Consider the following 21,825-nt stretch of genomic DNA (forward strand, 5'->3'; position numbering starts at 1 on the left):
CGGGGCCACTTTTTCCCTACAAAAAAACCCGAACAACCCGACCCTGAAACACGAAACCCGAAAAAACCCAAAACATTTATTGTTTTTTTCTTATAGAATTGTTTTGGTTTGGATTCTTTATCATATGAAACATTAAGTTTTGTGACTTTTAAATATTATAATAGCATATTGTCAAATAATGTTTGAACTATGATGATATTTTTAAAGTATTAATATGAATTTTGATGATATCTTGTAAAAAAAAAATTAATTTTTCATTTTACATCTAAACATGAAAACCGAATAACCCCTCCCGAACTAACCCGAACAACCCAAAATGACTAACCCGAATTTTAAATGGTCAGTTATTGGGTCAAATTTTCCTAGAAAAAAACCCGAATAACCCTACCTAAAAAACCCAAAACTCGAAAAAAAAAAAAAAACGATGAACACCCATAATTACAACTTCGACAGAAGGGCCTTTTCAGCCAATTTTCTAATTTTCCTCCCTCCAAACACACGTACCAACTGACCGGCGATATCACCGGCGCCACCCTCCTCCGCCTCTCTCCACCGCCACCTTCTCCGGCGACCATGGCTGTGGATACAGACTTCACATCGCTTTTAAACAATTTAAAGGTCGAAGATCCATGGCTTCCACCTAGACCTTGGGAATCCATACCTACCGAAAGCGGACTCTCTGTAACTTCAACGTCTTCCTCATCTTCTACACGCTTCTATGACACGTCATCAGTTTCCGTAAGCTTCCTCTCTTCTGCTCTTTTGTAAATGTTGATTTGAATTTGCAATTCACTCGATTATCTCTTACTTTCCAGACCTAATTTTGATGTGTGAATTGGAATTGTACCTGCAATGTTGTATATGTTAGATCTATGATTGATTTAGTGTGATAATTATAGTAGAATTTATATGTTAGTTTTCACTATAATTAGCAATTGACTCGATTATCTCTTAGTTTTTAGTAGGGCTGTAAACGAACCGAACGTTCAGCGAACAGTTCGTGAACCGTTCGGCGGGAAGTTCGTTTATGTTCGTTCGTTTAATAAACGAACGAACATGAACAAGAAATTTCGTTCGATTAGTTAAATGAACGAACATGAACAAAGGTCTCGTTCGTTCAATTGTGTTCGTGAACGTTCGGTAAGGTGTTCATGAACATTCGTTCATTTGCGTTCGTTTATGTTCGTATGTTCGTGTTTTAATTAAAGATTTTTATACTTTCATATATTTTATCTATACTTTTTATACTATTAAACTTTTATTCATATCATTACCCTGACAATTAAACTAGGAAACCCTCTTTCACCTTGTTTATACACCATTTCCCTTTCTTTTCTCATTAGTTACATCGACGAATATGATCTACCTCCGTTCCACAATAAGGGATTCAAGTTCTAGTGCTACTCTTTGGGCCATCCACCTTATCCTTCATCGCGTTTGCCAAATTTATTTGTGTTCGCTTGTGTTCGTGAACCGTTCGTGAACACACTCATTTCCTTAATGAACGAACACGAACATGAAATCTCGTTCGGTAAGTGTTCATGAACCGTTCGTGAACACATTTATTTCCTTAACGAACGAACACGAACAAGGCCTCGTTCGTGTTCGTTCGGTTCGTTTACAGCCCTAGTTTTTAGACCTAATTTATTTTGCTGTGTGAATTGGAACTAGGGGTGCAAACGAGCCGAGCGGCTCGCGAGCTACTCGAGATCGGCTCGAGAAAAAGCTCGAAACGAGCCGAGCCTTATCGAGCCCGAGCCGAGCTTGAGCCTCAAAAAAAAGCTCGTTTGTTTATCGAGCCCGAGCTCGAGCCTCACATGTAAAGCTCGTTAGGCTCGTCGAGCCTTATCGAGCCTTAGTATAAACGAGCCGAGTCGAGCCGAGCTTATTTAAACTTGTTTACAAGCCGACCTCGAACCTAAAAATAAGCTTATTTAGTAAACGAGCCCGAGCCCGAGCTTTACTTATCGAGCTCGCAAGCCTAAAAAGTCTATTATTTATATTATTTTTATTTAATATACTAATTAATAGATAATAAACGAGCCGAGCCCGAGCCGAGCTCGAGCTTGATAAAATACAAACGAGCCGAGCTCGAGCTCTCATAAGTTAATCGAGCTCGAGCTCGAGCCTGGCCGAGCTCGGGCTCAGCTCGGTTCGTTTGCACCCCTAATTGGAACTATACTTGCAATGTTGTATATGTTAGATTTATGATTGATTAACTTTAGTGAAAATTATATATTTAAATGCAGGAGGCTAGTTTAGTGAGGTTGGCAATGAACGCTCTGCAAGGTTTAGAGTCATCTCTTATAAGTATAGAAAAACTTTGCGCAATATTTCAGTCGGATCCAACCGACAGAACGTTTCACCGAATTCCAAGCTTGTGGACTAAGTCTGTAAGTACACTTGCTCTCGAGAATATACTTAGATCCTTAGGCTGCATGGGATGTGGAGTTTTCTTTCTCTATAAATTCGTTAATCATTTCACATGCTTAAATCCTGATGATGCCGGTTTGAGAAGCGATGAGAATCTTGAGTCGGCAGGAAATGATTATCCTCCGTATAGTTTGGCCAACCAGGCTTTTGCGGTTGCTGTTAATGATGTTTTGGAGGGTTACGTTGCTGCATTGGATACTTTGTATTCGTCGGTTCGTTTAAGACGGTCATCAAATGTTGATAGCGTGTCAAGTGGCTGTCTTTCATGTGTTGGGCACTCTGAGATTACGTTGTTAGAGGTTTATCTTCATACTAAAGAATTGAGGAACCAAATTGAGGTTATCGGAAGCATCTGCAATGTGCATAGTTTAGCTAATTCCTTCTCGGTTTCACCCCTTGAGAATTTAGTTACTCAAACAAACTTTTCTGACTTTCCTAGAGGTGGAAATCTTCTTACGTTCTTGTATAAGGAGCTCCAGGTAAGCATTTCATGTAATCATGTGTTATATTTCCATTTTGAAAAATTGGTATTGTGACAGATTTTGTTCGGTGTGAACGTATCAGGTTGCGGATCCAGTTCATTCCGCTCTTCTCAGAACCCTATTCATCCGTACATGTGAACCGTATTTTGACTTTATTAGATCTTGGATTTTCAAGGCCAAAATTACCGATCCTTTTAAAGAGTTCATAGTAGCCGAGGCCGAGAGTAACACAGTCACCATCAGGGTAAATACTGAACTATATTATCTTTATTTTTTGAGTAAAATGCCATTTTCGTCCCTGAGGTTTGGCCAGTTTTGCGACTTTCGTACAGAGGTTTGTTTTTCCGCATCTGGATCCAAAAGGTTTGAAATCTTGCCATTTTCATCCGGCTCGCTAACTCCATCCATTTTTTCCGTTAAGTCAGGGGTATTTTATCTTTTTTGTTAACTTAAAGGGCAGTTCGGTCTTTTTCAGTTCATGTACAAGCATTTAGCATAATGTACGTAAAGTGAAAAGGACCGAAAGCCCTTTAAGTTAACAAAAAAGATAAAATACCCCTGACTTAACGGAAAAAAATGGATGGAGTTAGCGAGCCGGATGAAAATGGCAAGATTTCAAATCTTTTGGATCCAGATGCGAAAAAACAAACCTTTGGACAAAAGTCGTAAAACGGGCCAAACCTCAGGGACGAAAATGGCATTTTACTCTTATGTTTTATTCAAAGACGTTATACTTTGAAAAGATGGTCTTAGTAGTTACTAGTTAGTACTCATATGACGGTTATTCTTTTGGTGTTATTTTTTTATTTCAGGAGCAAGATGGAGTTTATGTTCCGTGTTTTCTGAAGGAATTCTTGATCCCACTTTTTAGGGCTGGTCAGCAGCTTCAAGTGTTAATAAAATTGCTAGAGTTTTCTGATGGTGTTGGGAGTTGGAACCGAACGTATGAGGATTTTCTTCCTTATTGGAGTAGAATGTCAAGCTCTCGTTTGTCGCATGCATTTCATATGGATTTCAACAAGGCAGGAATTGAAATGATGGTACTTAAAAGGAGGGATTATTACCAGATTATGATGGAAAAGCTCAAAAATCATTTGCCAAACCTAGAGTTCAAATATCATCAGGTGATTTCATATTTTCATTGGATAAGTTTTTTGGTCAACTGTTTCATTGACCTTTATTCTTTAGTTAATTGATTACCTGGATATAATGGTTCAACAGGTAATTACGTACGCCACATTACCAACTTCTGGTAGAGGAAGTGTGGAAGCTTCATCGGTCTCTCCTGCAGCAAAGAATATGAATCAAAATCTGTAAGATTTATCCGCCTATGTATCTATATAAGAAAAGAAATCATCGTTAATCTAAATGACAAAAAAAATCATAATCCTTAATTATAAACGACTGATAATATAACTGATACTTTGAATGCAGGCCTCTTGGTACAGTGGAGTGTGATGCATCAAGCATGACAGATGAATATTCTTATCTTGAGGATTCATTGGAATCATCTGAATGTTCATCTGTCGAAGACTACGGTGAAGAAGAGAAGACGGTTGGCCATATTCACGATCCAGACGATTTAGAGAAAAAGTACTTGTCTGCTTTAGAAATCACTTCAGAAACCTACAATATTCCGTTAAAAACGCCTTCTCAAGATGAAAGTGCATCCACTATGGTGACTGAATCACATGAACCATCACATAAACCATCACATAATGCTGATTTGGCCGGTTATTCTACGAGTTTAAGAAGCTTGAAACCATGCGAGGTTGAACATGCTAACATAATTCTGGGGTCAAACAAACTTCGGGAAAGATGTTCCAAAGTCAAACTACCTACTTTTGACTTTGAGTCTGTGAAGAATCCACTTACCGAATGCGCTGATAGGCTAGGCAGTTTTTACAGAACTAATGGTGTTGATAATATGAAAAATAACAATATGAGAAATAACCATAATAAAGGCCATGTTGATGATGCAATCACTGTGAAAAAGAATTCATTCCACACACAAGCATCTTTTGGTTCGAAAAGTAATCACCAAGAACAGGAACCGTTACTGGATGTATCCGGTGGTGGTTGTTGGGAAAGTCTTCTTGACGGCACTGGTAATGATAATAATATCCACCCTGGCGAACGTAAGACCAGTGTGGGCCCGGCTATCGAGATACCGTTGGATTTTGTTCTCGAGAAATGCTTGTTGGAAGAGATTCAACTACAGTATCCATAATCTCTTGCAGTCTGCACATTAATAGTTTTCTAAGAGTAAAATGACATTTTTGTCCCTGAAGTTTGGCCATTTTTACGACTTTCGTCCAAAGGTTTGTTTTCCGCATCTGGATCCAAAAGGTTTAAAATCTTGCCATTTTCATCCGCTCATTAACTCCATCCATTTTTCTTCATTAAGTCAAAGGTATTTTTGTCTTTTTGTTAACTTAAAGTCAGGGGACTTAACATTTGTTTAGTAAGGGTATTCTAAATGCTTGTACATAAAGTGAAAAAGACCAAATTGCCCTTTAAGTTAACAAAAAAAGACGAAAATACCACAGACTTAATGAAGAAAAATGGATGGAGTTAACGAGCAGGATGAAAATGGCAAGATTTCAAACCTTTTGGATCCAAATGTGGAAAAACAAACCTTTGGACAAAAGTCGCAAAACTGGCCAAACCTCAGGGACGAGATGGCATTTCACTCTTAAAAATTTTATAAACTATGTTTGTTTTCTTCATGTGTATCCTTAATTAATATGATTAGATATATGTACGTCAGTAAATTAACAATCAAGCTGCTTGAAGAAGGCTTCTCGTTACAACAACATTTGCTGGCTTTGAGGCGGTACCACATGATGGAATCAGCTGACTGGGCAGATTTGTTTATCGTCTCACTCTGGCAACACGTAACTACGTTCTTCCCGGTTTCTTCTAGAAGACTTTATGCTTTATACGATTATTCCATAATCTAAACTGAATTTTATTTCTTTTGTTTAGAAATGGTATGCAAGAGAGGCGGATAAACGGATATCTGAAATTCAGGGCCTTCTAGAACTTGCCGTTCAGAGATCTTCATGCGAAAAGGACCATTATAAGGATCGTTTATTCGTGTACATGAAAGAACAAGACTCATCATCTCTTCCTAGCTTTACAACTGGTATATATATACATATATACACAACTTTTTTTCTTAATGTAATATTGAGAGATTCATATATGGTATAATGACAACAGGTATACAATCTTTCAACGGTTTAGGGCTGGGGTACAGAGTAGATTGGCCAGTGAGCATTGTTTTGACACCTGGCGCATTGAAGATATATGCTCAAATTTTCAGTTTCTTGATACAAGTCAAACTGGCATCATCTTCTTTGACAGAAGTTTGGTGCTCGTTTAAGGTATTTAACTGCGGGAACTTGAGCAGAATTTGTTTGTCATAGTTATAACGTAATTTAATATGCTTTGTTGATACGCAGGAATCAATCCATTTCACCAACAAGGACCGTTCTTCTAATGCACGTAAATCAAAGTCGCGCAATTTCAATATTATGGTGAAATTGAGGTATTTTTTAAGCTTCAGTTGCAGATTTTCTCACAGTAACATCACACAACTGGAATATGTTTTAATAATAGTTACCAAATTATTCCATTATACGAAAAGCTTTCTGATTTCGTAAGAAATACATATAAAGCTTAGTCTCACGATAGTCGCATCTTTTGTGGACTGTAGTTTTGTTCTGTTCGTAATTTATATAATTGCATGTTTCAGGCACCAGATATATCATTTTGTATCAACATTGCAGCAGTATGTTCAGTCTCAATTATCACATGTATCCTGGTGCAGATTTCTACAGTCTCTCAAGCATAAGGTTTGAAATTTAGGAATGGAAAAATTACATGTTTTGTCCTTTATCTTTATACCACTTTTCAGGCGGTGTCCTTTTTAACGAATGTTGACAGGCGGTGTCCTTTACTAGGTATTTTGTTGCAAGTTTAGTCCTTTACACCCAACCCAGTTAAAAAACCCTGTTAATTGTTGACAGGCGGTGTCCTTTACTAGGTATTTTGTTGCAAGTTTAGTCCTTTTACCTAGGTATTTTGTTGCAAGTTTAGTCCTTTACACCCAACAATTAACAGGGTTTTTTAACTGGGTTGGGTGTAAAGGACTAAACTTGCAACAAAATAGCTAGTAAAGGACACCGCCTGTCAACATTCGTTAAAAAGGACAACGCCTGAAAAATGGTATAAAGATAAAGGACAAAACTTGTAATTTTTCCTTTAGAAATTATCATCATCACACTTATTTCAAGGTTCAATGCATGTTAAACGGATGTATGTATTTTCAGTAACATCTGACTAGAACCGTGTCTATATCTGCAATATAGCAATTGTATTAGTTTTTAATCAACATTCATAAATCATAACTTGAACGTAATTTTATGGTCTTTGTTTCATTAGGTTAAAGATTTGACTGATCTTGACATTGTCCATATGGATTATCTCAAGGATTCACAATGCATGTAAGTCGTTCTCTTTCTGTTTTATGTTCTTATAAATAGTTATGAGTTAATTACTGTTTTCATCTGTGGTTTGTCAAAAATCACTATTTCAGTCCATTAGTTAAAAAATTGCGATTTCCGTCCCTGTGGTTTCACTTTCGTAACAATTTCAGTCCACTTCGTAACCATTTCAGTCCCTGTACTAACAGAATAAATGGATTGAAATGGTTACGAAAGTGAAACCACAGGGACTGAAATAGTTACAAAAGTAATACCACAGGGACTGAAATCGCAATTTTTAAACTAATGGACTGAAATAGTGATTTTTGACAAACCACAGGGACGAAAACAGTAATTAACTCTATAGTTATATTCTGCATATATACATGCCATGTTCTCAGAGTTACAACAAGAAATTTTGATACTTTCTTTTTATGAACAACTCATTTCAACCCAAACCCATTTTGGTCAAAACATGTTTGAATCGAACCAAATTGACACCTTCTTAAAACAGTCTGTTTTGACCCGAACCTATTTTTCCCATACCCGTTTTAACATGTTACCCAACCCAACCCGCTGTTTTGACTGGCTTATTTATAGATATCGGTTTGAGTTAATTATTGTTTTCGTCCATGTGGTTTGTCAAAAATCACTATTTCAGTCCATTAGTTTAAAAATTGCGATTTCGGTCCCTGTGGTTTCACTTTCGTAACCATTTCAGTCCACCTCGTAACCATTTCAGTCCCTGTACTTGCAGAATAAATGGATTGAAATGGTTACGAAAGTAAAACCACAGGGACTGAAATGGTTACGAAAGTGAAACCACAGGGACTGAAATCCCAATTTTTAAACTAATGGACTGAAATAGTGATTTTTGACAAACCACAGGGACGAAAACAGTAATTAACTCTATCGGTTTCTATCTTGTTTGCAGATGTTTCTTATCAAACGATATGAAACAAATAGCCGACATTATTCAAAGCATTTTGCAATGTGCATTGGACTTCAGATCTGTTGCTGCACTATATGGAGGTCTGCCGGATGTCTCTCAGGTCATATCTACACTTTCTGTTTTATTCTTTTTTTTTCAACCATAATTATTCATTTTTTATATTTTTTATTTTTTTTCTGATGCAGGTTCTCACCATCAAACAAACATTTGACCAGAACATAAAACAACTGTACACATGTTATCTCAACTCTCCTAAGAACGTAGAATTTAGTCTTCCAAGGTTCTGGGAGTATCTCGATTACAATCACCATTACTCTAACGTCATCAATGAAGAAATGGGCCACCGTATTTTCTCCATCTAAACCCATGGAGATCGGAAGAAAGTTATTAGCGCCGTCTTCTTACCTACTTTTTGGAAGGCCAGAAATGAAAAGGAGTTCAATAATGTAGTTATTTCGGTTTCTAAAACCGTATATGAGATCAAGCAAAATTCATTCTTGTGGGTGAGAAGTAGATCAAAATTTAATGTCCTTAATGAGGGAGAGGTGGTGTGGATTTTAATATTCGTAATGTAATCCTGTAACTTTTTGTTTTAAGGTGTTTCAGCAAAAGCTTCTTGCTGGTCCGGTTTCTATATTTATATAGAAGTTTTGCTATAAAAAAAATCTAAACCCATGCGCCAGACTGGCCCACCGGATATGTTTTGTGATCAATTTAGGTTCAAAAAGAAAATGAGGTAGTGGTGGAGTGGTTGGGGAAAATTTTGGTGTTCCTTGTGACCCAGGCTCGACTCCCACTCTTCTCATTATTTTCTACGGCATCCAGGTGTAGGGATGAGCATTTGGTATCGGGTTCCGGTACCGAACCGGTATATTCGGTACCGGTATCCATTTTCTCTATTTTTCGGTACCGGTACTTACGGGTAAAACACCGGTTAATACTGGTACCGGTACCACTTTTCTCCGTTTTTCGGTACCAGAACTTTCGGTACCGGTTTGGTATTAAACGGGTACCATGCTCATCACTATCCAGGTGAAGGGCGAATACAGGTGACGCCGGTTCGTCTTGGATGGGAGGTGAGGTTTTACCGATTATTCCACCGTTGTGCCTTCGGGCGGGTGGAGGTCGGGTTTCCGCGCATCTGGGAGAGCCAATGGGCTGGCGGCGGTCGAGTAGTCGACCTTGTCCACAGCGTCCGGTATCACGGTGGTTGGCACGTCGTTCCTTGCTGTTCAAAAAAAAAAATGATATTTTATTTTACAAGTTATTTAATTATAAATTATAAATGTTTAAAATATATAAATATCTAAAAAATCAGGATGTTGACAATTGGGTGTTAGTTAGCCCAATCGTTACTTCGCGAAACTACCAGATAAGTTCAACGTGTGCTATAAATAGAGGTCGTTGTTTTCTTGCCCCCAAAGTCATCGAATTTCATAACAAAATTTCTTCAAAGTCTTCGCAATCAATGGAATCGTTCTCATCGTTCTTCGATTCGCAATCGGCTTCTCGCAACAGTTGGACCTATGATTCTCTGAGAAATTTCCGTCAGATCTCTCCTAAAGTTCAAACTCATCTCAAACAGGTTCGTCTATTTTGCCCTAATTTATGAATTTCGCCTAAATGAATCGTTTATGTGCTTTTGGTTGTGTAATTGATGTTTCGCTTTAATATAGATACTGATTTTGAAATAAAGCTTCAAATCGATTGATACGTGTTCGGTTGTTTGGTGCTAGGGTTACTTGTTATTACGAATTTGTTGGTGTTTGATCTGTAAATTTATTATATGATTTTCTATAAGGAATTTGATAGGGATTATCTTCTTTGAGCTCTACATAAGAATGTGAATTGAGGTTTTCTTTTTGTCATAAGCTTCTATAATCTGTAATATACACAGTGAATACATGTAGGCTTCGTTGATGAATCGAAAAGGATATCTTATTCTGAAGGGGATTTAATTGATTGTTGTTGTAAGATGATTCTCAAATTACACTAGATATTAACTTGAGAACTACAAAAGGAAAAAGAGACGAATCTTATATATTTTGCGAAGAAAGGGGTTAAACACAATATTTGTAAGAAAATATAGGTTGTTGGCTGCTTTTGAGTATGAAAAATCACATGGCTTGATATGTCATCTAAGTTAGTGTTAGGCAATGTAACTATGAAATGTATCTTGATTTGATCCAGTGGCTGTGGCTTGATTTTGTGCTGTAGCCTAACAAGTCTTGCTAAGGTTTTGGACTGGTCTTAAACGCTTCTTGAAAACTTATATTAGGATTTGTCATAGATTTACTTTCTCAATTGAAATAATGGCTTGCATCTTTGTGCATTTTCTGATAATGTTTTATCTGGAATTAAAAAAGAAAATCCAACAAAATATTTCAGGCTTTGAATAGTTTATTTATGACATAGGTTTCTCTGTTTTCTCAAGTTTCATCTACATTCAATAAGTGTGTCCTTATAATGTAATTGCAGGTTTATCTGTCTCTATGTTGCGCCCTTGTGGCATCTGCTGTGGGTGCTTATCTTCACATCCTATGGAACATTGGTGGTCTCCTGACCACCTTCGCAACCTTGGGATGCATGTCATGGTTACTCGCCACTCCTCCGTATGAAGAGGTAAATTTATCTTTCACTTTACCTTGTTATATTCTTGATAGTTATCCTTCATAAGATTTGAATCATTTGACTTATCTTGTCTTGAAAATACAGCAAAAAAGAGTTTCACTGTTGATGGCTTCAGCCCTTTTCCAAGGAGCATCAATTGGTCCTCTAATTGAGTTGGCCATTGACTTTGAACCAAGGTATGTTTTTCTTCTTTCTTCGGTACGTTGAATTTATATACGTTTATGCGGGCTAGTTGAACAATCTTTGTATGGAACTTTGTTGGTTTCACAGCATTTTGGTGAGCGCATTCGTGGGGACCGCGATCGCGTTTGCTTGTTTCTCAGGAGCTGCCATGTTGGCAAGGCGTAGAGAGTACCTATATCTAGGTGGCCTTTTGTCATCTGGTGTCTCGATACTCTTCTGGTTGCATTTTGCTTCATCTATCTTTGGTGGTTCTGTGGCTATGTTCCAATTTGAGGTAACAAAAACCCTAATCCTTTCTTTACAGTGTTAATAAATGTATTTGTATTAAAGCAAAAACATATAAGTATTAACTAACCTGTAATAAACACTCATAAATAGGGTACGAACTGAATTTTCAACAAACAGTTCATGAACGGTTGGGCTGGTAGTTCTTTTGTGCTCGTTCGTTTAATAAATGAACGAACACGAACAAGTTTTGTTCGTTTAGTTAAATGAACGAAACATGAATAGAGACCGCGTTCATTCGTTTATGTTCGTGAACGTTCGGTAACGTGTTCGTTTGTGCTTAGTACCTAAGATTAGGTTTATGTTCGTTTGTTTTTTAAAACACTATTTTGTCTTAATAATGTTTATCAAGATTATGTTAAGGACTCAAGTATGTTTTGGATAATTAGGTTAGTATATTTTGAGTGGATCTACTTAATGTCTGTGATGAAAAATGCAAATTAGTCACAATTTAATATATGTTCGTTTGTGTTCGTTTCTGTTCATGAATGCTTCTTTGTGTTAGTTGTATTCATTTGTGTTCATGAATGTTCGTTTTTGTTCATGAACACTTGTTTATGTTCATTTGTTTTCTTTGTGTTCATGAATGTTCATTCGTTTGTGCTCGGTACCTAAGATTAACAAACGAACACGTTCATTTCTTTAATGAAAGAACGCAAACAGAAAATCTTGTTAGGTAAGTGTTCATGAGTCGTTCGTGAACACATGCATTTTCTTAACAAACGAACACGAACAAGGGCATGCATATAATAGGATTAATAGCTAATTGTTTTGGATCTACTTTCAGCTGTATTTTGGGCTTCTGGTATTTGTTGGATACATGGTGGTCGATACACAAGAGATCATTGAGAAAGCCCACCTTGGAGATCTCGATTATGTGAAGCATGCACTCACACTCTTTACCGACTTCGTTGCAGTCTTTGTCCGTATCCTCATCATCATGGTAAGTTAATGTTCATTTTAATGTTTTTTTCCTTGAGTTGTCACGTACAAAACTGAACTTGCGATTTATCGCCTGTAACACAGTTGAAAAATTCAGCTGAAAGGGAAGAGAAGAAGAAGAAGAGGAGGGACTAGACTCGACCAAAAACCACGAACACCGATGATGGTAATAATAATGGCTGCAACTTTTCTTTGATATGTCTTTAGGTAAACACAAACTTGTAAGCATATGGTTGTGTTTCAATTAGAGACTAAATGTGAGCTTGAATTTTTCGTTTAGTGCAATCAATTATAAAAGGTTATTTTGATTAATTGTATGGAATTCTTTGCCCATTATGATTTATGAGGCGTTTAATATGTATGTATAGTGTCACAAAAAAAAAAAAAAAAAAAAAAAAGAACTAAAGTGTGTTTTGGCACAAATTATTGATAAATAAAGTGATAAACCCTTTAAAAAAAAGTAAATGTGTCATTAAGGTCTGTTACACCTTCATGAAATAAGTTATTAATTAGTTAAAAAAAAATTGTGACTTCATTTTGTTTAATATTTCTTTTTAAGAGCAAATTTCTTTTATTCCTGTGTCGTCTGTGACTTGAACTCAAGATCTCTCCCTCTCAAGGTGTTTAAAAGTTTTGTCTTTACTAATAGAGTAATGGACCACCACTCCATTGGTTATTTTGTTAAACTAGAATTACCACCCGCCACAATGCGGCGGGAGATTCATTAGTTATATCATATTAGATGAATTGAAAATGGTTTTTTATATGACTGCGATACTGTGTGTAAAACATAGAAAATAATAAATAAATCGATCACTGACCCGCGCGTTGCAACAGACCTATCAAAGGAAAAAATAGACGCGCTGCGATGGACCTGTCAAACGGGAAAAGTTGATGAAAAAACGTTGAACCCCACACGCACGTTGCGGCGTGTTAACTCGGAAAATTTAGAACGAAACGTTAAACGAAAAATTTGCGAAAGATGTAAAGTACAAGGGATCAAAATTGAAAGTAAAAAATTGCTGGGGTTAAATTGTAAAAGATGAAAAACTCTGTCTTAAAAGCAAAATAATCAAGGGGTTAAATTGCAAAAGGTGAAAACTTTTGAATTAAAAGTGAAAAAAAATTAGTCAAAGGGTTTAAATTACTAAAGATTGAAACTTTAGACTTAAATTGTCAAGGACTATAACTTGAAGGTTAGAAATGAAAATTTCAATTTTTTTTTTGAAAAACTCCCAATGCTAACAATACAACTACTTTATGCATAAATATGTTGGTTATTTATACTTTTGTAATGTAATTTTGTAATAATTAGCTGGTCCTAAGTCCTAATATGAAAAGTTAGGGACTTTTTATACCAGCTTGAAACTTTAAAAGATGATTAGATAATTTCTGTCGTACGTTAATCTACTAGAATTTTTGTAGATCATGACCAAAAGAAACTCCTATGAAAAGGTGAAAAACATATGGCTTTCCTTTGACCCACACATACAAGAAGACCATTTATGCTTTTAAGATTTTTAATATTTCATGTTCATTGAACTTTATGCTTTTTAAGATTTTTAGTATTTCATGTTCATTGAACTTTAAAGAAAACGAAAATAAAAGAAGATGCTGAATTTTGAGTGTTTGTTTGGGAATGGTGAAAATGACAAAATAAATGAGAGGAAATGTGGTAGTGGAAATCCCTCAACATGTCTAATAATATATGAACTTAAAAGGGTGCATAAATCACTTTTAAAAATTGGAAAGGTTAAATGAAACAAAAAATGGATTTTGCCATGATATGTGCTAAACTCTAATGTCCCTTGTCCCTCTATAGCATCCTATAACGCCCCTCTCCTCATTTCTTAGACGTCAAAGAGGGGCGCTATGGAGGGGCTCCATCCCAGTAACAAGCGTCAATGGAATGTGTAGATGAGACCTAATGATTTCAACCAGTCAGATTTTTTCCTCTTTGATTTCTTTTTTTTTTTTTTGGGAATTTGTTTAATATGGGGTTTTAAAGGAGTTTTATCCCACACAATGCAAGTTAACGATAAAGCCCCTCGCTTATATTCTGCATACGTGGCTTTGACGTGACACTATAAAGCCCCTAGGGACTTTATACCACACCACACAGTCTTATAAATTCAAGAAAATATAGATAATGTTATCGACTTAACTCAATCCAAACCAATTAATTTACAATTACAAAATAATAATAATAATAATAATAATAATAATAATAATTAACAATAATAATAATAATGTATAATAATAATAATAACAACATTAATAATAATAATAATAATAATAATAATAATGTATAATAATAATAACAACAACATTAATAATAATGTATAATAATAATAACAACAACAACATTAATAAAAATAATAATAATAATAATAATAATAATAATAATAATAATAATAATAATAATAATAATAATAAGAAGAAGAAGAAGAAGAAGAAGAATAATAATAACAATAATATCACCCAATTCTAGCATGTTTTATCTTACAACACCTAATTATACGAAGTTTATTTTCCAGTGAAATTGCATTTTATCATTTTGATTTATGAAACATGATAATAAGTTGATTATATCAAGTGGGGTTGTTGAGTGAACAGACATTTTACAAAAATAAAAAGGCCAAAAAAGACTAATGTAATTCTTTATAAATATAAATATATTTTATATAAAAATTTTCAAGAGGAATCTGTCACTGGTTCATTGGTTATACCGAAGATTATGTCCTTTCCCACCCCGGAACATAAAGATTTTGGTGTTTCTAAATTTTAATCCATTATATTTCAGTGTGTGTCTCACTCATCATCTCTTTTCAATAATGATAACATATAATTTAACATAAAAGCAATTGAGATACTGATGAAGTGGTTGGGGAAAGATTTGATGTTTCTTGTGATCTATGTACGATTTTCACTCTCTCCATTATTTCCTGCGGCATCCAGATGGAGGGCGAATATGGGTGACGCCGGTTCGTCTTGAATGGGAGGTGAGGTTTTACCAATTATTCCACTATCGTGTCTTCGGGCGGGTGGAGGTCGGGTTTCCGCGCATCTGGGAGAGCAAAGGGGCTGGTGGCGGTCAAGTAGTCGACCTTGGCCACAGCGTCCGGTATCACGGTGATTGACACGTCATTCGTTGCCGTCCAAAAAAAATATATTTAAGATAAAAATTAAAAATAAAATCTTATCATTAAAAGATAATCAAGGCACTTATTCATCTTGTTCTTAATGTTAATACATGCCTGTCAGTCGTGTCTTTTTTTTTTATGAAAACTGGATTTGATATGATCATCATTGTCCTTTTCATTTTCTATAATAGAGAGACTAAGACTAAAGGGTATGGAGATGATGGGCTTGGAGGGGATGAGCCGCCACGTAGGCGCTACGTAGGAGTGGTTTGGAGAGGATGGACCTAGGGGGTTGGGGGATGAACCCCTTTGTGTATATATATGTATGTATGTATAGGTATATGTGAGAGAAGGAAGGAGGAGAGAGGACCGGCTACCCCGGCTGTGGGGTGCCGGTTGTGCCGAGCCGAGCCCCAGGGGGGCGGTGTGGGGGACCGGCACCGGTCCTAGCCGGGCCTCAGCCGGCCCCCATACCTTCTAGTCTAAATGTGCGATACAAAGAGGGCGACGTTTACTTTTAAACTAATAATGTGTCGGAAACTGTGAAATTTGATTAAACTATTATACATTTTATTATATAAATTGAATAGAATGAACAAGAATTCTTATGTGTGTATAGGGAGGTTTAATTTTTAAAATCAATGATAAGTTGAAAGCCGCATAATGCATTTGTACTTGTAGCTTTGAATGTATAAAAGACGGTTAAACGTATTAACATGGGGAGAACTACAAAAACAATACATAGTGCATTGATGATTTAATGAAAAACAAAAAGATAGTGGGGTTTGCAATTATATAACTTCTTTGTGTATTACATTCAAAGCAACATATATAAGTAATTTTTACAGTTCTTAACATAATATTAATTTTGAAGGCAAAAGATCAAATACAAATACTCTTTATCGTACAAAACATACGAATGACATGAAAAGGTAAAAAACGCGGTGACATTTTCGTAATTATTTACTCGTGGAGTAATTATCAAAATTACCATACAAATGGTCTTGTAGGCTAATTTTGATCTTGTATGGTATCAAAATTACTATACAAATGATCTTGTAAGGTAATTTTATCTTGTAGGGTAATTACGGGTAAAATAATTACGAAAATGACAGCACGATTGTTTTTACATTTTCATGCTTTTCGTACGTTTTGTACGATAAGGCTATTTGTACAGAAACTTTACCCAATTTTGAAAACAACTTATAGTCTGAATCATATTTGACGATTAATTTTTTTGACAAACTAAAAGTATATAAATCTCTTGGCTAGGTTGTAATCAATAGGCGTTAGTCTAGTCGGCCGATGGGGTATCGACTAGTGATTAATTGGGATTAATCGGATTGTGATTTTATATGTAGGGGTTGGTTCCGGTACAAACTATATTTATCCTACAAACCGTAAGCACAGATCCTAGCACTTAAAAAAGTTAAATTAGCACATACCAAAACAATACATACATAAAAGTAGCTATGATTAATACACACATTTTATATGTATTTTTTACGTAGACATGCTCTAACATCTTTTTCGACCCATATTTTCAAGTAGATATGATTAATCGTCGAAATTTACAGGTTTTAGTCAAGAATCTAGCCGGAATCACTAGACTGCCACTAATGTTTGGCCAATTATGACTGATTTGACCATTGTTGCCCACCTAATGATTAATTGACCGATTGGATAAAATTACTCAATGAACCTTGAACTATCGATTAATCGGCGACTAATCAAAGATTGTTGGGATTTTTACAATCACATTATTGTTATTTCTTTAGTTTCTGCTCTCATACGTTATAGGTATAAAAGCTCTGTTCGACTTTAATGATTATTGGTTACTAAGATAAACCTTTTTGTTTCAAGTTTCAATTATTGAGATCTACATTTTAGTATACCATGTTACTTGCCATAAATAAATCACAACACGAAGGAATATTTTATCGGAATAATAAAAAGATGGTGCCATGAATAAATAAAAAATCAATATCGAAGAGGATTATGGGGCAATTGGTTTATCTAGAAGTACAAGAATCCTGAACACTCATAATTTCATATAACATTATATATAAAAATGAGAAAATTCAAATAAAAACTTTAGAAAATGTATCTATAAATTAGAACCCTACATTAAATCAAAAGATATGTCACAAACACAATATCAAGAACAATAATCTCTTTATTAAGAATCAAGGAATTCGAATGATATGATACATTTGTCTATGTAAGAATCAGGATTTTGTTTTCAAATGTAAATCTTGAACCCTGTTTTGAGCACTATGTATCAATGTTTTTAAAACTAGTTCAAACTAGCGAGTTTTAAAAACACTATTTATCAGTGTTTTAAAAAACTGGTTTTGAGTCAAATTTGGAATGATATAAAAACTGGATTTCAAAACATTGATATTTATGTATCGATGCCTTCTGTGTTTCGGGTATCATGCGTTATATTGATCATAAATAAATTTAGCGATGCTTAATGATTTTATGCTCATTAATTTTTTAATTTTTATTTTTTGCATCCCCTCGATTATATATTATCATGGGTTTTGTTCAAAATCTTCTTCTTCATTTCTTTTTCATCCAAACTTGTATTGTTCATGATTGTTGTGTCTTTGTATGACCTAACAACATTTCTCCTACTGTCAAACCTTGTTTATTGGTTCCCCATATTGTAGTTTTGTAATTCTCAAAGTTACTTTTTTGTTGTTGATGTGTTTTTTTTTTTTTTTCTGAACGCCAAATTTCTTTACTCCTGTCGTGTGTGAGATTTGAACTCAAGAATTTCCCCTCCCGAAGTGTTTAAGGGAATTGTCTTTGTTAATGGACCACCACCTCATTGTTTGTTGTTGAAGTGTTTAAATAACCTAAACTGACATATGCAAAAAAAAATGCAAATTAGTATATATTTCAAGAATCTGGATTTGAATAAAAATGTCAAAATAAATTATTGGATCGAATATCAAGAATTATAAATTTATAACATGTTAAAGGTATCCGAATTTTTGATGCGTTTTGTTGGTAAATTAATCATTGTTTTGTTTGTAAATTTGTTAAAGAAGTTGGGATGTGGTGGCAGTAGCGGCGACAACAATAGTGGTTGCCGGTCGGGTGGCAATGATGATTACGACAATCGTAGAGGTGGTGGTGTCGTTAGCTGTGTATAATTATTTTTCTCGGTTAAATATGATGTATTCTTTTTACGCAATAGAATAAGAAAATTCATTTCAAATTTAGTTAATCTTATTGTCATACTATTTTAATTCATATTCTTATTTTATGACATATTTTTAGTGTTTGCAAACATGTTGTGAAACAATTATTGCTTTTAACATTTGGATGAGCATAACAATTTTCAATTTCATCCACAAAAGAAAAGAAAAAAAAAACAGTAGACTTATTGTTTTTATGTCAAATTTATTATTTTATTATATTCACTTATTTATCACAATTACTCATTTAAAGATGTTATACAAGGAGAATACGATCAAAATAGGTATTGTTTAAATACATCCAAAAATGGAATACGTGTCTTAAACAATTGTTTTACCCACCTTTTTATTGACGAAGACAAAGGATTAGACGAAATCAATCATCAATACAATAGGGTTTAGATAATCTTTTTATTACTATTTTTGTAATCCTACCATTTTTTTAATATTTTATATGACATACTTTAGGAGGTTAATAAGTCGAGTCGTGCAACGAGCTTAAATTTAAATTATTTGGCCATTTATAATACGTGATGGAATTCAAAATTAATTCACCAAGTTTTGTGTTCTTGTACTAGACTGATCGTATTTAATCTTTACACTATACATATAATTATTAATATCTCTCAAATATAATTCTATACATATATACATAAAAATAATTAAACAATAGCTTAACATTAAAACTTACATAACATCAAATTAATTTACTCCGAAATACTCTATTTTTATATCTTGCTAAATTTAAATCCTCAATCCTATGCATTGGCGAAGCCACCCCCCCCCCCCCCCCACACACACACACACACAATTTTCCCGAAACCGAGGGACGCCAACGTATATACCTATACGAAAATACTATTCATAACACTATGCATCGAAAAGTTCACCCCCCCACGGGAGATACACTATCCTGCGCCCCTGATCCTATGACATCATACTATATCTTTTGGAGATAGTGCTAAAATTTACTAACAAGAGGGGCTTAAATTTAAGATATAGAGGCTAATCAAATTCGAACTAAATAGAATAAGTTACACTTTACAGTTTACATCATCTCTCTTATCTTATACTTCATTATTTAATATTTAATTTAATAGTAGTTATGTAACATGATGGGTTTCTTTTCTGTTGGGCATAATTAGAATTGTAGAATGACACCAATTGTTATTCACCGATAAATCAGTTCAATAAATGGACCCAGAAACGACACGTGGCTTAGTAAACGGCTCAGATGCAATCGTGATTTAAATATTGTGAAAAGCTTTGTGATGTTCAACGCCAAAGACTTTTTTTGGGTTATTGACCCAAGTACCCAACAATGTCCAGAATAAGTGCCAAACAAAATACATATACAGATAAGATCAGCATAAGAGATTTTGATAGAGATTAAAACGAGAGGTTTTGAGTGACTAAAAAATAGATCATTATGTAAATATATTTGTTGGAATGAGTGGTGTAAATATCCTATGTATATGTTGTAATTTTGTCATTTGCCCCGTTTGGGTCAGGGATTTTGTTTTGTATTGGCCTTTGCCCGTTTGGGTCGGAGCTTGGTTTTTAATGAAGTTTTATTTTCAAAAAAAATAAAAGATAAATATGAAAACTGACATGGTTACCGGATCTGGAACTTTAGATAATAGAGAAATAAATGACGAGTTTACTGTTTGATGAACCGAGCCATGTGTATGAAATTGTTTCATCATGTCACTTACCAATGGCATAAAGTCGTTCCAATATTTCTTTAAAACAACGAAAGTCATACCGAGGAGCTTTCTCACTTCCACATTCCCACACTACTGCCCTTATCTCCTCCGCTCCGCTAAGAAAGGTTCCACTAAAGCTCTTGCTTGTTCCTTTCCAATTCTTTTGAATCCAACCCTCGGTCTCGAGCTACACAGTTCTTTATATTTCTTCTTAAAAGACAATCTAAATTGTTTATTTGAACTGTCACCCGTGACCCGTCCACCCAAATGTCGCTCACCTTGCTTCCTGCCTGCCAAGTGGTTGTTTACCACCACGTGGAAATACGTAAAATTTTCATCCTCACCCATTTAACTCTTGCTCTTTGCCTTGGATTATTAATTAAATCTGCATAACAATTATTAGTAAGAATAACATATCTAATTTATGATATACCAATGCAATTATTTTCATTTACTTTAATTAAAAGATACGTAATAATAAAAACAATATTGTTTAGATACATTATTATATGTAGTGTAATACGTAATTTGAGTCATACGAAGAGTATGGATATAGGGGAAGATTAAAAAAGACAAATAAATATGAAAATTGTGAGAAGTAGATAAATAAGGGAAATTGGCCTGTAATAATCCCACCTAGACCTTATTGGCCATTAATAATCCCACCTCAGAATATTCCCCTCACCAGTCCCACCTTTCACATATTTTTCCTACAATGGTCCCCCGTTAAAAAAACTTAACGGAGTTAAGCTTTTTTCCAAATTACAAACAGATTTTTAGGGCTTTTGATTAGAACGACGATACGAGTCCATTGATGTAAAACTTGCCTCGAAACGGTACTCCAAACGATGAAAACGACGCTTCAATTCGGGTGTTTAAATTTCCAATTAACCAAAATCAAGTCACTTGGAGCACTATTTCGATGTAAGTTTCACATCAATGGACTCGTATCATCGTCCCGATCAAAATCCCTAAAAAATCTGTTTGTAATTTGGAAAAAAGCTTAACTCCGTTAAGTTTTTTTTAACGGGGGACCATTGTAGGAAAAATAGCTGAAAGGTGGGACTGGTGGGGGGAATATTCTGAGGTGGGATTATTAATGGCCAATAAGGTCTAGGTGGGATTATTACAGGCCAATTCCCCGATAAATAATTCATTTTTTCAATATTAAAAACTTTTAGAAATAAGAAATTATTAAAATATAATGTTTATACATCTAGCTTAAATTTAAGAAAACAAATATGAACAACATTCGTTTATTTTTACAATCTACACATGTTTAGCTTATGCATAGGAATATTACCTACACATAATCTAACATATGCACTGGAAAATTTTAATCGTTATAAACATACAAAAAAAACTAATC

At 34.8% G+C, this 21,825-nt stretch overlaps 2 protein-coding genes across 3 annotated transcripts; both read left to right on the plus strand.

The window, feature by feature from the left end:
- Window positions 1–430: 430 nt before the first annotated feature.
- On the plus strand, window positions 431–8,993 carry LOC110930751. Of its 2 annotated transcripts, XM_022174119.2 has the most exons (15): window positions 431–738; window positions 2,250–2,912; window positions 2,998–3,159; window positions 3,728–4,039; window positions 4,137–4,228; window positions 4,350–5,135; window positions 5,671–5,812; window positions 5,904–6,063; window positions 6,141–6,304; window positions 6,383–6,468; window positions 6,676–6,775; window positions 7,365–7,426; window positions 8,340–8,457; window positions 8,543–8,750; window positions 8,816–8,993. In XM_022174119.2, exons 1-14 carry the CDS (start codon window positions 574–576, stop codon window positions 8,717–8,719), a joined length of 3,189 nt encoding a protein of 1,062 aa, XP_022029811.1. In that variant the 5' UTR covers window positions 431–573; the 3' UTR covers window positions 8,720–8,750; window positions 8,816–8,993. The 2 variants fall into 2 exon arrangements, with proteins under 2 accessions (XP_022029811.1, XP_022029810.1); XM_022174118.2 differs by having other exon boundaries at window positions 8,543–8,993.
- A 700-nt stretch (window positions 8,994–9,693) lies between these two features.
- On the plus strand, window positions 9,694–12,715 carry LOC110930750 (bax inhibitor 1). The gene is made up of 6 exons (XM_022174117.2): window positions 9,694–9,942; window positions 10,836–10,979; window positions 11,073–11,164; window positions 11,259–11,445; window positions 12,244–12,399; window positions 12,483–12,715. Exons 1-6 carry the CDS (start codon window positions 9,826–9,828, stop codon window positions 12,531–12,533), a joined length of 747 nt encoding a protein of 248 aa, XP_022029809.1. The 5' UTR covers window positions 9,694–9,825; the 3' UTR covers window positions 12,534–12,715.
- The last annotated feature ends 9,110 nt before the right edge of the window (window positions 12,716–21,825 follow it).

Source organism: Helianthus annuus, chromosome 3, assembly GCF_002127325.2.
Source record: "Helianthus annuus cultivar XRQ/B chromosome 3, HanXRQr2.0-SUNRISE, whole genome shotgun sequence".
Taxonomy (NCBI): Eukaryota; Viridiplantae; Streptophyta; class Magnoliopsida; order Asterales; family Asteraceae; genus Helianthus; species Helianthus annuus.

Bases quoted from the DNA above. Each gene is read 5' to 3' on its own strand.
- LOC110930751 (XM_022174118.2), top strand. From the start codon at position 574: ATGGCTGTGGATACAGACTTCACATCGCTTTTAAACAATTTAAAGGTC. The intron at 5,813-5,903 runs GTAACTACGTTC...TCTTTTGTTTAG, and splicing joins TCGTCTCACTCTGGCAACAC to AAATGGTATGCAAGAGAGGC. The intron at 6,776-7,364 runs GTTTGAAATTTA...TTGTTTCATTAG, and splicing joins TACAGTCTCTCAAGCATAAG to GTTAAAGATTTGACTGATCT.
- LOC110930750 (XM_022174117.2), top strand. From the start codon at position 9,826: ATGGAATCGTTCTCATCGTTCTTCGATTCGCAATCGGCTTCTCGCAAC. The intron at 9,943-10,835 runs GTTCGTCTATTT...ATGTAATTGCAG, and splicing joins TTCAAACTCATCTCAAACAG to GTTTATCTGTCTCTATGTTG. The intron at 12,400-12,482 runs GTAAGTTAATGT...CCTGTAACACAG, and splicing joins TCCGTATCCTCATCATCATG to TTGAAAAATTCAGCTGAAAG.